The 17,549-nt window shown below is 32.7% G+C and overlaps 1 protein-coding gene across 7 annotated transcripts in view; it reads left to right on the top strand.

The window, feature by feature from the left end:
* The window catches only part of STAG2 (stromal antigen 2), a 135,185-nt gene that overhangs the window by 100,111 nt on the left and 17,525 nt on the right, over positions 1-17,549 (top strand). For all 7 annotated transcript variants that reach the window (XM_055337790.1, XM_055337794.1, XM_055337791.1 and 4 more), the window contains 9 exons: positions 442-512; positions 806-893; positions 987-1,067; positions 2,897-2,989; positions 5,724-5,898; positions 10,834-10,973; positions 12,454-12,555; positions 14,682-14,830; positions 16,285-16,413. In XM_055337790.1, coding sequence (XP_055193765.1) covers positions 442-512; positions 806-893; positions 987-1,067; positions 2,897-2,989; positions 5,724-5,898; positions 10,834-10,973; positions 12,454-12,555; positions 14,682-14,830; positions 16,285-16,413 — 1,028 coding nt within the window. The remainder of the gene's footprint in view (positions 1-441; positions 513-805; positions 894-986; positions 1,068-2,896; positions 2,990-5,723; positions 5,899-10,833; positions 10,974-12,453; positions 12,556-14,681; positions 14,831-16,284; positions 16,414-17,549) is intronic.

The following is a 17,549-nucleotide window of genomic DNA, read 5'->3' on the forward strand; positions in this document are numbered from 1 at the left end:
TATTCAAAAGGTTTTTTCCAGATTGTTATTGGTCTGGTATATCTTTGTTGAGTACTATTTTGTTCATTTAGGTTTTATCTTTTAGGTTCTTTATGATCTCTCACTTGTCCTTTACTATATTTTTCTGTATTGTCCTAATGCATTTTTTACTATGAAAGAGTAAATGTCTTCATAGGTTAGTGTCAGGATTACTTTAAGGGAGAGAGGAGATTGTCATTCAGTGTTTCTCTCTTGGGTATAATGTACCCATGATAACAACTCTGTTGACTCATTACTTGGGCCATATTGCTTTAAATTTGGACAGATGTAGATATTGAATGGCAAAGTTAATTTGTGGTGTTAAGTGATTCTTCTCAAGGTGGTATCATCAATGTGATAGCCTAAGATTTTTCACTTTGGTGGTTATTGAGATTTAATATTGTATATAATTAATTTTCATAGGGCGAAGAACCTGATGAAGATGATGCATATCAGGTATTGTCAACATTGAAGAGAATCACTGCTTTTCATAAGTAAGTTCAATTTTAATGTTTCTGATTCCTTTCATGTTTTAGGGTTATAATATTATCAGATTCTGGTAGATTTCTTGTGCTTTTATGTAAAAAGTAGTTGATAGAGTCATGTTTTGAATTGGGGAATAATTGACAAATTATCAACCAGCATACTTTTTTAAAAATACAATTTTGTTGTTATGGGTGCATGTTAGAGTTTGCTGTATCTACCTTGATAGCATTTTGTTGACATTCAAGTCCAGAATAAAAGTGATTAAGCTTAACTTTTAAATATAACTTATTCTTTTTTACAGTGCCCATGATCTTTCAAAGTGGGATTTGTTTGCTTGTAATTACAAACTTCTGAAAACCGGAATTGAAAATGGAGACATGCCTGAGCAGGTTTTTATTTATTTTCAAGTTACATATTTAACTTTGAGAATGAAGACTTGTGACTTTTTAATTTTAACTGCATTCTCTTGCTTCTTTTTACAGATTGTTATTCATGCACTGCAGTGTACTCACTATGTAATCCTTTGGCAGCTTGCAAAGATCACTGAAAGCAGCTCTACGAAGGTTTGTGGTGGGCCCGTGGAGTTCTTTTTACATTAAATATCATTAACATTTTTCTGCAAACTCTTAATAAGATCGATTATTTCAGTAAAGTCTTGCTTATTTCTAAATTACCATTTAGACATGTGTACCATTAGAAAGTTTTGTTTGTAGTTTGATGTATATTCAATGAAAGAACATTAATGTATATTTCAAGGTATCATTTTAAATTTAAAAAATTTCACATTTTAAGGTGGCAAATTAATGTATTTCCATATACTGAAAAGTATTGAGAACATAATAGAAATATAGATTTTGTAAATTATGATGAAGGGCTTTTGAAACGAGCATACAGGGATGCCTGGGTGGCTCAATGGTTGAGCGTCTGCCGTTGTCTCAGGACGTGATCCCGGGGTATTAGGATCGAGTCCGCATTGGGCTCCCTTCGGGGAGCCTGTGTCTCTGCCTCTTTCTCTGTCTCTCATGAATAAATAAAATCTTAAAAAAATAAGTATATAGCTATTGGATTATATAAATGGATGATAACAAGACAGCTACCTCTAGATCTGCATATGCCCAGTATTGTTTTAGAATCAGTTTTCATACCCAGGATCTTTCTATTGATGTTCCAGATTAACTGTAAATCATTTTCTAGTTAAATATAATATGCCAGCTCTTAGGTAATAGAATTTTCAGAATTTTGTCCATAATGGTAGTCTTAATGTGTTTAGTAATTGAACTAAACAGTACTGCCCTTTTCATTTGTAACTGAGCCACCCACGTGTCCCTTGCCTTTTTCATTTGGAAACTGGAAACTTAAGCATTGTATTTGTAGTAGATGTAGCCTTAAGTATTATTTGGGTACATTTTTGTAAATATTATGCAATATCTAGGAAATAGAGAATTAGTTCATAGCTTTTTTCCTCAAAAACAATTGTTTTGATAAATTTTCTTTTGTGTAAAAATCACAGAATAATTTTACATGCTTAGAATTTCCCTGAGCTTTTAAAGTGGAAGATACCATTATATCCACAAATGGGTATTTTCCCTTGAAAAAGTAATTCAGTATAGTTGTTAGTGTTTTTTTTCCTTTCAAACACCCAAGAAATTTATTTAACTCAATATCAAGCTTATAGTAGGAACAACAACCATATTAGCATATATGATTGCTCATCTAAGTCAGAAGCACTGAATTAATTAAAATAGGAAAAAAGATTAAATGTTGAGTAGAGGGAAAGGGGTAAAAATGTCACTAAATACAAAATTATTCTCAAGCTTGTTTGTTTTCTTTACCAAATAAATCAAGTTAAACTTATTTTTAGGAAAAGATTTATCTTTTTAATATAAGTTTACAAGACATTAAAATTTTTAACTGCGAGTAGTACCACCAAACTGATTTTTGTCCATCTCTATTTTTAAAAAGTACAACTGGTATTCTTTAAGAAATGAAAGATGCTGTCTCTTTTATTAATTAATTTCTTCTGTTCATCAATTGGCTACCCTTCACATTACAAAATGAGGATGGAGCATTAATCTTTACTCTTTAAGCATTCTGAGCTAGTAGATCTGTTAAAGATAGCCATATACAATCATATAGGGTTTCTTATTCTAAAGGACCCAGACCACTTAGGATATTATCCATTAATATACCTGGTATTTTTAAGGCTACAGTCTGTTGCAATTTTTAAGAAAAATGCTAATTTGTTGTTTTTCCTTTCTGATAAGTAATAAAGAAGAATTTAAGTCTAATGTAGAAGCAGAGTAAAGTTAAATATATGATATTTTATGTAATTTTAAGTATCTTAAGTACTAAATGAGGTTTTTATACAATTGTTCTTGTTATATTTTTCAAGGAGGACTTGCTGCGTTTAAAGAAACAGATGAGGGTATTCTGTCAGATATGTCAGCATTACCTGACCAATGTGAATACTACTGTTAAGGAACAGGTTAGTAATGACCCTAGATAGCCATCTTTTATAAGCAATCTTTAATAAATATCTAAACTAATACAGAAAATTTAAGTAATACTGAGATTGAGCAAAGTAGAAACACTGTCCATGTGTATTAGACAAAGCTCAAAAAATAGATTAATTTCGTATGGAGTTTATAAATAGTATTATAGATTGCCCTCATTGTGGTTATTCTCTGTTGTTATTTCTTTATGACTCACTTGACAAACATATATACAAATTAGATGTATGAAATTATGTAAATTATTCTTGGAAATTAACAAGTGCAAGTATGCCTTCAGGGAGGGAAACTGGTCTATATATATGGTTTTGTCATCTCTGATAATATCAGATAGATTCTGACATTCCTGCCCATTCTGATTGTGTAGATTTTTTCTTTTGTGGACTTTGAGATAAAAATTTTAATCATTTCCCTGCTTTCAAAGTGTTACCTTCCCAGTTCATATGCCCTCATGCCATTACTGTTAACCTCCTGATTCTGGAAATAACATTGTTAACTGCTACCATCAGTGGTTTTTGCATCTGTAAAATGAATTTTGATCCTGGGACTGAGAGTCTATTTAGTTTTAATTCCTAAGCTTTTTTGGACATATGCTTTTTTTTTTTTTTTTGGACATATGCTTTTTTAAGTGCTTCTGTGGAGAAGGCAGTTTTATAATCATAAGAAATTAATAATGATACAAAATGGTTTTGGTGATTTCAAGGTTTTTTGTCCATTTTATTCTCCTTAACCTTTGCATATTGGGATAGAGCCCCATCCGTCATCACATGTGCTATTTTCAGCAATTTGTGTTATGTTGGGTACTGTTTATTTTTTATTTTGGGGAGATACTATTTAAATAAGGGTGTATTTACTTCTTAAAGGCTGTGAAAGTAGTTCAGGTATAGTCATCCAAGTATAAAGAGATCAGTAAAGTCGTTCAACCTTTGTGATTGCCACTTGTCTTCATTTTATTTTAAAATATCGAAACTAATTTTAGTGAAATACATTTGGAGTTTTATAGTTTAAAATTTCACATTCAATATCCAGCCATTAATTTATTTTTCTTCTTCCAACTCCCTTTTGTCCCTCCTATACATATATGCTTGGGCATAAATAAATTAGAAGTTAATAAATGGGCAAGATACAGTTATTGACTTAGACATTTTTCTTGCGAAAGTATGAAGTTTATTTCTATAATTATTACATTGCTGAATTCTGCAGTTTTAAGTATGTAGTTTTGAATTATAGCAATAAAGGGTTTGGAAATTTAATTTTTGTACAATTCACACGAAAGGAACAAAAGTTTCTGTAGGTGGTAAATTGAATTTAGAGTTAAACTCAGGATAGGATTTTAATGAGGTATACATAAATCCAAAGTTAGTAGCATGAAATATTTGTTTATGTTTTCATATGCCACCAAGATACTCAACTTAATATTCCCAAATTCTTACGGTGTTAACACAATTCCTTATGGGTTATCTTAACGTAACCTCCTATATAATCTGTTGTTCAGGCCTTGGCAATTATTTGGTCATGAACTATCTTGTATGTCAGTCTTCCTAACTTCCAGAAATATGTCCTGGTCAGTTCACTTGACCTGCCAGTTCACCTTGTTAGTAAATATCACCGTGCTTATTATCCCTTTTGTTTTCTTACTGTGTATGTTGCACAATTTTTTGTAAACTCAGATATCCTGATGGGTATAAATGACTACTGTAGTAGTAAAATGAGGAAAGCCTGAAAGAAGAATTAAAGGCATAAAGTAAAGAGAAAAAAGTTACATGTGGTTAGTTCCAAAAAGGTAAAGACCTCATTGAGATATGCTTTGTGCTCTAACAGTAGTCTTCCTTTAAGTGTAATTTGCTATTAACTTTGTGACCCCCAAATTCTATTTCTGTTACCTTTTCCCAACAGATAATTTAAATTTCCAGTTTTCTTCTGTATATTTTTACCAGTGTTTGACTCCATTTACAAACTCCTGACAGTTTTTATAAAGCTCCCTAAGATCTAACTTTGACTTTATTATGATATTATCAGATTTGTCTGATGAATAATAAGCAGGCACATAATTCATTGTGTTTGTACTTAATCACCACACAAATTGAATGAGAGTGCTTAAAATGTATCAAGGACTTTGTGATCCCTCTTCTAGGAGATAATTGATCTCCTTTGTAGAAGTTTTTATCTTCCATAGAGAAAACAAATGGGACCAGGTTTATATGTTATTTTATATTTAGGAATGTATACCACGAGACATTGTCAAACAGTGTAGAGTGGGATTTGGATTCAGAAAACTTAGGGCTGAGTCCTGACAGCATCTTCTGATAGTATTAACATACTGTACAAGTCACTTAAAGTTGCTGAAAATAATATTTGTGGAATTATCTTGTAGTTAGTGAAGCATGATTATATCTACTAGTAATCATTATTACTAAAATTACCTTCCTCAGCCTTAAAAACTTAGGAAAATACTACACACTGATTTTTCTTAAGAGTTGGATTCTCGGGTGAATGGGTGATGGGCACTGAAGGAGACACTTGACGGGATGAGCACTGGGTGTTATTCTGTATGTTGGTAAATCGAACACCAATAAAAATTAATTTATTAAAAAAAATAAAATTAAATTAAAAAAAGAGTTGGATTCTCTTTCTGTGTAAATATATGTTACTTGTAACAGTTGGTGAGAAACCTTGGATTATAACATGCTGTACTGTTTTTTTTAATAGGCTTTCACTATTCTCTGTGATATTCTGATGATCTTCAGCCATCAAATTATGTCAGGAGGGCGTGACATGTTAGAACCATTAGTTTACACCCCTGATTCTTCATTGCAGTCTGAGTTGCTCAGCTTTATTCTGGATCATGTCTTCATTGAACAGGATGATGATAATAACAGTGCAGGTAATTTTATTGGCATCTTTTTGTTAAGTCTTTGCATCCACCATAAATTTAAGTAACAGTGATGTAAAGTGTTACAATACTATTTGATATTTTATTCTGAAAACATAAAAAACAAAGATCCATGTTCCAGCACATTTGTATTAATTTTTTGTAATACTGTAAAAACACATTGAGGAATGTGACTTGCATAGTGCCTGGTACGTACTCAATAAAATTTACTCTCTTTTCCCCTGGGTCATTGCTAATACCAGTTTTCAGGTAGTTTGAGCAGAATAAAGTATTTATTTAAGTGACATTAATGTTGTATACATTTATAACACGTTTTCATATTTTGAGGTGGTATTAAACTCTGAAATTTCTCAATGTTAAAAGATGTTTGAAATTGTTCTGTAAATGTCTGGGGCAGTACAGAATGTTCACAGGAAAATAATTGTACCAACCTTGCCTAGTGTTAAGTTACTCTTTCTACCCTAACTACATACAAGATGACTTACTTGAGCAAGAGGTCATGAAAAAACAGTATTGGGTACCTTCTTTCTGGGTTTTGTTTTAATTTGGAGTTATACTTGAAGGACAATATAATATCAATATATGTGAATCTCCATACATATACTGACACATCACTGTAAATTAGATTCTAAGTACATGTAATTCTAGACCTGGCTTGTAGCTTATTTTCAGTAAAGAACTTTGTTATCAAGTATTTAAAACTTAGAAGAGAATTGAGAAATCTAGAGTAGCAAAAAACAGTTGTCAAAAATCCATGTAATAAAGTTTATGTACTTAAGATTTTTTATCTTTGAATTGATAGTTTACTTACGCTATGTATTTATTTACTTACTTATTTTTAAAGATTTTATTTATTTATTCATGAGAGACATAGAGAGGGAGAGAGGCAGAGACACAGGCAGAGGGAGAAGCCGGCTCCAAGCAAGGAGCCTGATGTGGGACTTGATCCCGGGTCTCCAGGATCATGCCATGGGCTGAAGGTGGTGCTAAACCACTGAACCACCTGGGCTGCCCTACACTTTTATTTTTAACGTTTATTTGACATTTATTGGTCAGCAGGCAGTATATGGGGTGCAAAGGGTATCCAAAAATGAGACAAGAGCTTTTCCTTTAAAAATTCAATTCAATGGGCGCCTGGGTGGCTCACTCAGTTAAGCATCTGCCTTGGGCTCAGGTCATGATCCCAATGTCCTGGGATTCTGGGATTATCCTGGTATTGAGCTCCACATTGGGCTCCCTTCTCAGTGGGGAGCCTCTTTTTCTTTCTCCTTCTGCTGTTCCTCCTGCTTTGCGCTCTGTCAATTAAATAAATATTTTTTTTTTAAAAGAATTCAAGTGGAAAAGACATCTAAAAATAATGCGATTTGATAATAGAAGCATGTACACATTGTTGTGGGCATGTAGAGGAAGTTTTAAGCAGTCTGGGAGTCAAAACACCATTGAAATAAGCTAACATCTGAGTTGGATTCTTTTTTAAAATGCTTTTTTTTAAAGTTATTTATTTATTTATTTATGATAGTCACAGAGAGAGAGAGAGAGAGGCAGAGACACAGGCAGAGGGAGAAGCAGGCTCCATGCACCGGGAGCCTGACGTGGGATTTGATCCCGGGTCTCCAGGATCGCGCCCTGGGCCAAAGGCAGGCGCCAAACCGCTGTGCCACCCAGGGATCCCCCTGAGTTGGATTCTAAAACATGAGTAGGAGGTTTTAAAACTTCTATGGGAAAGCATAGTTGTATTCTAAAAATTGATACAAAATCAGTTTTGGTTCATAACCCTTTTGTTGTAGATTGAGGGACTGCCTCTCTGCTTCATTTATACCATGGCACTAGAATGAGAATAAGCTTGCCAATACTTCTAAATTTTCTAGGAGCTTTTTGAAATTATGCTCAGCCTCACCTCCTTAGATTCCCCCCTCCCCCATTTATACTTTAAAAATGAAATGTATTCCAGTATTGGGGGGAAAATGTAAAATATGACATACTTGTCCATACCTACCACCAGCATTTGTCAAATTTTGCTGTTCATTACTGATTTTTTTTTAAGGGAATAAAGTATAGATACAAAAGAAGCCCTCATTTATATCCCTGCCCAATCCTAATTATTCTTTTTCCCTGGAGATAACTGCTATCCTGAATTTGTTGCTATCATGCCTTTGCATTTTAATTTTGTTATACCAAAAAAAAGAAAAAAAATTTTGTTATACCAGGAGTTTATCTGTTAACAATGTATCATTTATTTTCTGTGCTAGCTTCCATATAAATGGTATTATGTTGAACATTTTATTTTGCATCTTGCTTTTTTGCATTAACATTTTTGAAATTTTTCAGTGTTGACATATGGTTATAGCTTATTCATCTTGACTGAATATTATATAATATGAATTAACCCTACTTTATCCTTTCTTTAAAAAATTTTATTTATTCATTTTAGAGAGTGTGCAAGCGGGAAGAGGTAGAGGGGGAGAGTGAAAGAATTTGAAGCTGACTGTGCACTGAGCACTGAGCCCAATGCAGGGCTCAGTCCCATGACCATGAGACCATGACCTGAGCCAAAACCAAGAGTTGGACGTTTAACTGACTGAACCATCCGAGCACCCCTACTTTATCATTTTTTATATTGATGAACATTTGTTTTTAGTGTTTTCCCTATTATAAATAGTGTTACAAGGAATGTTCTTATACTTACCTCCTTGAGCACGTGTGCAAATGCTTTTCTAGTGCCTACTTAAGAGTGGAATTGTCAGATTATATAGTCTACGTGCATCTTAAAATTGACCATATGTTATAGTAATGTTCTCCAAAAACGGTTGTATTGTTTTATTCTCCCACCAGCAGCATGAGATTCAATTGCTTTTCTTTCTCCTCTAACCCCTGGTGTTGTAGAACCATGGTTATTTGGTTTGTTGGCCCACATTAGGTGAGAAGGAGATAGTAAAAGAGAATGCTTCTAGAGGCCCTGGCACAGGCAGCCTGGGTGGCTCAGCAGTTTAGCGCTGCCTTCAGCCCAGGGCCTGATCCTGGAGACCCAGGATCGAGTCCCACATTGGGCTCCCTGCATGGAGCCTGCTTCTCCCTCTGCCTGTGTCTCTAACTCTCTCTCTCTCTCTCTGTGTCTCTCATGAATAAATAAAATCTTTAAAAAAAAATAGAGGCACTGGCAATACAGAATAATAATGGCACTTGATATCTATGAAAGGCCTAGTGTGTTAGATACTTTTCTAACATTCTTTAATCCCCACAAAAAGAAAAGGTGGCTAGTTTTGGACAAAGAGGTAAAAAAAAAACTCAAGGCTTCTTACTGGTTCAGTCAGAAGAACATGTGACTTGATTTCAGGGTCAGGAATTCAAGCCCTATGTTGGGTTGTAAAGATTACCCCCTCCCTCCCACACACACACCTTAGAAAAACAAGGTGAAAACTTCCCAAAATCAGAGGTCAAAAACTCTCTGGGTGATTTAGTCTGTAGTGGGAAAACATCTATATAAGAGTACTTCCTAAGAGTAGTATTGAACAGTGATTGGAAGCAGTATTGTATAGAAATCCATTATAATCATGGAGACATTTAGAAAAAGCATACACATTCACTGTAATCTTTCAAAAGAGTAAACAAAACATTTTAGTTTTCTAAGCAAATGGCTTTGGAATTTTGAAATATGCACTTGCGATAATAAAACTTTTTCTGATGGTCTGTCTTAAACTACCATTCTCAAAATTTCGCTTTAACTTACTAGCAGTTTTTGAGGATCATTAGAGATAGGGTAGAGTAAACGTTTGTTTTATATTTTTATTTTCTCCTTTTTAGAGGTTTTATTAGAATGAGGCAGATTACCCTTATGTAGGGAACCCATTGTATCTGTGCCTAGGTGAAATGTGCCTATTTTCAGTCTTTTAGAGAGAATTTCAACTCCTAATTTACTGGTATGTTTACAGACATCAGTTATATATCAGCATTGAGACCAAATGATAAACATTTGTTTTAAAGAACATTCTTACTTTACACAAATAATTTTTTTGATATTGGGAATCTTCTATTGACGACCTGACAGGAAATAACACCTAGCAGTTCTCAAAGGAGATAATATAAATAGCTAAAAATGCATGGAAAAACTTGGACTTTACTGCTAACCAAAGAAATGTAAATCAAAATAAGATAGTTTTTAATAAGTAATTTTGTTTGAAATTTTGCTCAGAGGAGAATTCTTTACATAGGTTCTTATGTAAAAGGCTTCATCACAATTTTATTTGCAACATCAAATAGTTAGAAACAATCTTTTGGCAGGACTTGGAGGCTATAGTCTGGCTTCCTTGACTACAAAGTTGGAAATAAGTCTATTTCCTTGTTAACTCTAAATCTGAACATCTCACATAGTGTATCAGAGCAGAAATATGTGAAGTTTTCTTAAAAAGAATAGTTCCTAGATCAAACTTAGTGAATATGTCATATGTATAAAATAAGTACATGTTAATAAGAGTTGGAGTTAAGGTGGAATGGGGTTATCCTTGGAAGGGATAAGATAATTTCTGAGGTTGGCTGCCTTTCCTGTGAAGAGCCTTAAACAACAGACACTGAATATGCAGATCTCATTGGCATGCTATCCTATTAGGGAAGTGGGTGAATGCGTTAGGCAAGCTCAGCCTGACTTCACTAAACATCAATTCATCTCTAACTCACTCCACTTGTTCTTGTTACATGTTTAGTAAACAGCCTTATGATTACTATTTGAGTTCTCAAAAATTTTGTCTATTGGGATTAATGGACTGATCATTCACTGAGATATTGAGTGATTATAATTTGGATTTTATTTAAATGCGTGTACCGTATTTTTCAAATTCTCCCAAATAAAGGTATTTTATAGTGAGAATTAAAAAATACATATGGCTGAAGTAAAATACAGATGGCTTAATGTTTGTAACTTTTTTCCCCCAGATGGTCAGCAGGAGGATGAAGCCAGTAAAATTGAAGCTTTGCACAAGAGGAGAAATTTACTTGCAGCATTTTGTAAGCTAATTGTATATACTGTGGTGGAGATGAATACAGCTGCAGATATCTTCAAGCAGTATATGAAGGTAAAGTTGAAAAATGGATAGCAACTTATTTTTATAATGCTTAAAGGAAAATGAATGTAACACTTGCTTTTATGCTTGATTGCCATTAAATTTTTTAAATAGTAAATTACTTCTCTAGCATAAAATAAATTTCTTTTAAAATTTAATGTTTTGGGTAGTATTACCTCATACTTCTAGTCTTGGGTTTATTGACTCTATTTCATTTAGAATATTGGGACCATCTTGTCTTGGGTTAACTATCACTGTTAGAAATTACTTTGGGTTTAGTTTAAGATAACAGGATGGTGTTCCTCCTTTGCTTTATAATAGCATAAAAAGGGTATTGTTCTAGGAGTCAGGAGACCTAGCTGCTATAGTTTTGGCTTGGTTATAATGCATTCATGACCTTGAGTAATTCAACACTTTTTGTGTCCTGCCTTTCTTCATCTGTTCCACTGTGATAACTAAGGTTCCTTTAGTTTGATAATCTGATTTGATTCACAGTGGGTTATTCACAATTTTCATAAGTACCTGTGAGATTCTCTTAATTTTTAAGTGGTAGTAGAAAGGATATTAATTGCACTAATGAAATATAACAAAATATGGTAAGATAGTTTTTCTTTAATCTTTCTCATGTAAAATCTAATTATAAATATAAACTTTAAAAGCCTTTGCTGTCACCAAATAAAATATGTACTAAATTTGTCAAAACCAAATTAATTAATTCTCTCTTTGAAATATTTTGCTATGTGATAGAATTCTAGCACCATTGTAAATTACTTTGGAACTTAAAGTTGTTTGGCATTATCATTTTTACTTTTTCATTTTTACATTTTTTTAGGAAACTAAAGTTTGTGAAGCTGTTTTGCAAATTTTAAACTTTTTCGACAGGTATTATAGATTAAAGTCAATTTTATTAGTCATAAGGGTATGGTTATCCTGTTATAACCATTTGATAGTTATATATTCATTTTGAAACAAGGTCTTACATTAGAAAAATATTTCATGTTCATTAAATGCATAAGATAAATGTCACACACAATGAATTTTCTTTTAAGTGTTAATATGCTGTAGTTTCTATGACCCAAATTAATAAAGTTGGAAACTGCATGAGACCTACATGCCAGTAACAATGAATAAGTTATAAAAGTAACTGATTACATCCAACGTTCTGATAGTTCACAGAACACAAGAACTTTGTTTATATCCTTTGTGCTATTTCAGAAAGTGTGCATAGGCATTGTTTTACCCCACACCTCCTTAAAACCTGTCTGGAGCATAAGGTGATTGGATCTCAACTGCTGTTTTGGAATTTACTAGTGTTAGGGATTAATATGCTTGAAAATTATCTAAAGTTTCAGTAACATTATTTCTGTCTTTGAATGCATAATTTCAGCCAATTACATATTTGTGACATACTCACATGACTAACATAAAATTAGTCTTATTGTCCAGGAGTTTTAAGAGATAACGCTCTAATTTATACAAATTTCTTTTCTAGTATTATAATGACTATGGAGATATCATCAAGGAAACCATGAGTAAAACAAGGCAGATAGACAAAATTCAATGTGCAAAGACCCTTATTCTCAGTTTGCAACAGGTAAGATATAGAGTACCAACTTCAGGCAAACATAATAACACCTAATAGTTTTCAATGTAACAAGTAGAAAACTGGGCAAAGGATGCAATAGACAGTTCATAAAAGTAGAAATACAAGATTTTCAATCTCACTAATAGACACTCTGCAAGTGGGATCATTTTTTGCTTTCGGACTGGCAAGATGGCAGAACTTACAGCTATCTAAGCTATGGGGGAAATAGGTACTGTCAGCAGTATATATTGGCACAGCCTTCCTGGTAGGCAGTTTGGCAATATATGTCAATATTTACAATGGTATATGCCATTTGTGGCAGCAATTCTACTTTAAGATTTTATCCGAGGTGATAATAGGACAAGTTTGCAAATTACACATGGCAACATTGTTTATAATAGCAAGAAATTAGAAATAATCCAAATGCCCATCAATAGGATATTAGGTGAATATATTGTATAGTGCATATAAAATATAAAATTAGTGTAGATTTGTATTCACTAATATGTGAAGATAATATATAGTTTGAGAATAAAATTTAAAAGATTATAGTATAGCATCCCTGTAAAATTGTACTCACCTATATATCTATCTGGAAAAATAGTTAATAAAATTTTAGCTTTGGTAGGTTTAGAGTGAATTTTACTTTTTCATTTTCTTATTTTAGTGAGCATTTACCAATCTTTTAACCAAACTACAGTATTCATTTACATTTTGACAGTGGTGAGGCAGGTATAATTGGATAGAAATAATTTACTTAGTATACTTTTGTTTCTGGAGACCAAGTGCATGCAGAATATAACCCAGCCTTATCTCAATTTCATAAGGTTTCTTGCTTTTAAAAAATCTAGGTGTTAGATTTCTTAATTCCATTTGCATATTTGGATATTTATTAAAGTTAATAGAATATAAAAGGTATTGAAAGGTTAACATTAAAGTAACTTTTCTTTTCCTATAAAATAATAGTTATTCACTGTAGAAATTTTAGAAGATATAGAAACTAGAAAAAAATACAGCTTATCCTTGTTTTTCACTTAAATACATTTTTAGGTTTTTTTAAAAGATTTTATTTTTTTATTCATGAGAGACACAGAGCGAGAGAGAGGCAGAGGCAGAGGGAGAAGCAGGCCCCATGCAGGCAACCCGATGTGGGACTCTATCCCGGATCTCCAAGATCACACCCTGGGCTGCAGGCGGCGCTAAACCGCTGCGCCACTGGGGCTGCCCACATTTTTAGTTTTTAATAGCCTTCTTAGTCTTTTTATGCCTGTATGAAATCTTAAGTTTTATAAAAACCGAACCATATTGTGCATTCTATTTTGCAAGCCTGAATTTTTTATTTAATAAAAGCATAACACTTTCATACCATTAAATACTTTCCTATTTTTAATGACTGTATAGTGTTGCATTTTGCATACAGAGACCATAATTAACCAAGATCTCTTCTTGTTTAATGCCGAGGACTTTTGTAATCCTTGCCATTACAGATAGCACTAAAACATTTTTTGTACCTGTGTATCATGTACAAATATTATTATACCTTTGGATAAAGGGCAGTAATTAGAATTGCTTAGTCAAAGGACATCAAAATTTTACAGCTTTCAATACAGATTCTTCTATAGAAAGGTTATCTCAGTTTGTTTCTAGCAGGTCAGAGTATTCATTGCACGATACTCTTATCAGTAGTAGCCATTATCTGTTAAAAACCTTGGCCATTTGGTAGTTGAAAAATTGTTTTGTTGTGCTTACTTAGGATGAAAGATCTTGATGTGAAGATTTATCATGTAAATGTAAAATAATAGCATAGTTGCCTAATAATTGAGTGGATTTCTTTTTTTTCCTTTATATTTTTATATGCTGTTTTAATATCCAGTTAACACCAGCAGAATAGATTGTGCCATAACTAACCTTAAGAGTTTCTGATGTCAGTAACTACCTCTGGTCTGAATATATGAAGTACTATATTTTTGGTCATTTGTATCATGTTTTTAAAAAATCCATGCTTTAGAATAAAATGCAAAGCTTCATTTATGGAACATCTAGTATATTTTAAATAGAGAATATGTGATCTTAAAAGATACTAGTAATCCATAATTATAACAAAAGTTTAATATGCTTTCTTTCTTTCCAAACAGCTTTTTAATGAAATGATACAGGAAAACGGCTATAATTTTGATAGATCATCCTCAACATTTAGCGGCATAAAAGAGCTTGCTCGACGTTTTGCTTTAACTTTTGGACTTGATCAATTGAAAACAAGAGAGGCCATTGCTATGCTACACAAGTAATCTCCAAATATTTTATTCAGCTCTCCTGTTTTTTAGTCATGAAATTTTTTTTATTTATCCCTTATTTAGAATAACCAAACTCAATAGATGCTTTATTGTCTTTTTGAGAACCAGTAATAATGATATCTCCATTAACACATGTGTTAGGGTTCAAACTCCTTTTATAGAAAATCTTTGCTTTAATTAAAACAATACAGAATCTTTATACATTATGTGAAGAAAAGCAGCATATATTCATCAGGTATTATAAACTCTCTTAACAGCTTTTATTATAATCTCACTGCTAGGTAGAGAAATTTTTGAGATTTGATTCAGTTTTTCTCTTTCTGGTTCTGTTTTCTATTTTGTCATGACCTTTTCCTTTGTTTTGAGCTGCAACCTTCTTTCTCTCTGCATATATTCTTTGCCTTATCAAAATTGGAAATTGCCTGATTTAATTTGGGGCATGTAATTTAGTTGATCAATCATACTTTCAAATATGAGTATATTTTAGAGTTTTAACATATCCAATACATGGTCAGTAATCTTTATTTCTTAATTCTAGATGAAGAGCCTGGCCTTTGGGAAAACTAAAACTCTTTTATGAAAATTTCTCTGTGTGATTTGTGTCTCTTTTAGTCCTTGCTTACTTAGTTATAAAAATGTTAAATGTCTCCCTACAGATATTTTTCTGCTCTTTAAGTTAGTCCCATGCTTTCCCCAGCTTTAATTCACTCACTCCTTTCACTTTGCTGTAGAAGTTCAAATTCCTTTTTATGCCTTTTAATAATACATTGGATGATAATTGTAGGTAGTATTTAAGGACCACACATGTAGTGATTAGTGATTATCCTGAGAAGGTAATATATTACTTCTTCATGTAGTAGCCTGCCTTCTTTTCTCCTCAATTTAATTTGGATTGTTTTTTACACAGTTACATTTTTGATAAGAGTATATGATTATAATGTTGAGGTGTTATCTTGATTTGAAGTATTTATTATTAAGTAAATATAGTCAAAATAGGTCGTGAGTAAAGTTTAATTCTTAAAACATACTCTTAAATGGGTCATTATGAAGAGTTTTCAATGATTATTTTTAAGTTTGTTCTATATGTTATGATAGGTCTCCTTTATGTCCTGAAAAATACAGAAAATGTACTGATCATTACATGAGAGAATTTGGGCTATTTTCTATGGAGAAGAGACCTGAGGAAAGAATGTAGATAAACCAAACCACAATCAATGTAAATGATAGCTATATTTGTGGGGTTTTGTTGTTTGTTTGTTTTAAAGTAACAGTGACATAAAATGTAAATTTGCTCATTCTTACACTATAGCCTCCTTATTCTCTTTATTCCTCAGATTAAATGCATGGCAGAGGAAACATCTTAGTAGTGGAACGAAACTAGAGAAATTGCCTAAGTTACCAAATTTTGTATTGTACTCCTTTAAATGTTTCTTTATTGTTGCAGAGATGGCATAGAATTTGCTTTTAAAGAGCCTAACCCACAAGGAGAGAGCCATCCACCTTTAAATTTGGCATTTCTTGATATCCTGAGTGAATTTTCTTCTAAACTACTCCGACAAGACAAAAGAACGGTGTATGTATTTATTAAAAATATTCTATTTAATTTTGTTTTGAAATTCTTAAGGATGAATTGTTATACTTGATTTTTATCCTTTTTGCACACACACAGATTAGAACTGTAGGATTACATTAATGCACAAAAAACTTTATACTTTAGAAAATTTATAATTTAAGGATTATAACTATATTTTATGCATTATACTCCATTTTAATTCTGTATGTTCTCCTCACAGTGTAGTTGTGGCTTTAGAGGTGTAACTTGAATGCTTTATGTATCCTCATCTGCATTCTTCACTTAGTGTAACCAAGAAGGGAACATTTAACAGACAATAATATTGGTAATTCATCCAAGAGCATCTTAGCCTGTGTACTAAGCTGTGACTATACTGGAAAGTAGGTTTCCTTTTTATCTTTTTTGTTTTAACTACTAGTCATATCCTTAGTAGGCCAGTTAGACAATATTTTTTCTAGTGTAGTCTCCTAAAATGGTGACTTATGTTCTTAAAGAGCCCAACGAATGCAATTAAATTCTCAAAATTCATCCCCTCTTTGAGGTATAAAAGGGCAGAGGAATATGAATAACTCAGTATATGTAAGTCTTCTGAAAGTCTACCAGTATTTTGCATTTAAAGATGTATACATTTTACATGTAATTCTAAAGCAGACCAAACTAATCCCTGGTGATACAAGTCATAGTAGTGGACACTTTTAGGGTTGGGGATTTTGAATGGGAAACGGGACATAAGGTACTTTGTAGGAATGTTCTTTATCTTGATGTATGGGTTACATGACTGCATTTATTTGCAAAATGGTCTGACAGTACTCTTTTTTAAGTTCTGTGCATTTTATTATATATAAATTTATCCCAATTAATAATTAACACTGTTAATCAGAGAAATACAACTTTTAAAAAAGATTTTAGTTATTCATGGGAGATACAGAGAGAGAGAGAGAGGCAGAGACATAGACAGATGGAGAAGCAGGCTCTATGCAGGGAGCCTGATGTGGGACTCGATCCCAGGACCCCAGGATCATGCCCTGAGCCGAAGGCAGACGCTCAAACTCTGAGCCTCCCAGGTGTCCCAAGAAATACAAATTAAAGCAGTGAAAAACCATTTTTTGCTTAGCAGATTAGCAAAAATTAAGAAG

The sequence above is a fragment of the Nyctereutes procyonoides genome, unplaced genomic scaffold (genome assembly GCF_905146905.1).
Source record: "Nyctereutes procyonoides isolate TBG_1078 unplaced genomic scaffold, NYPRO_anot_genome, whole genome shotgun sequence".
Taxonomy (NCBI): Eukaryota; Metazoa; Chordata; class Mammalia; order Carnivora; family Canidae; genus Nyctereutes; species Nyctereutes procyonoides.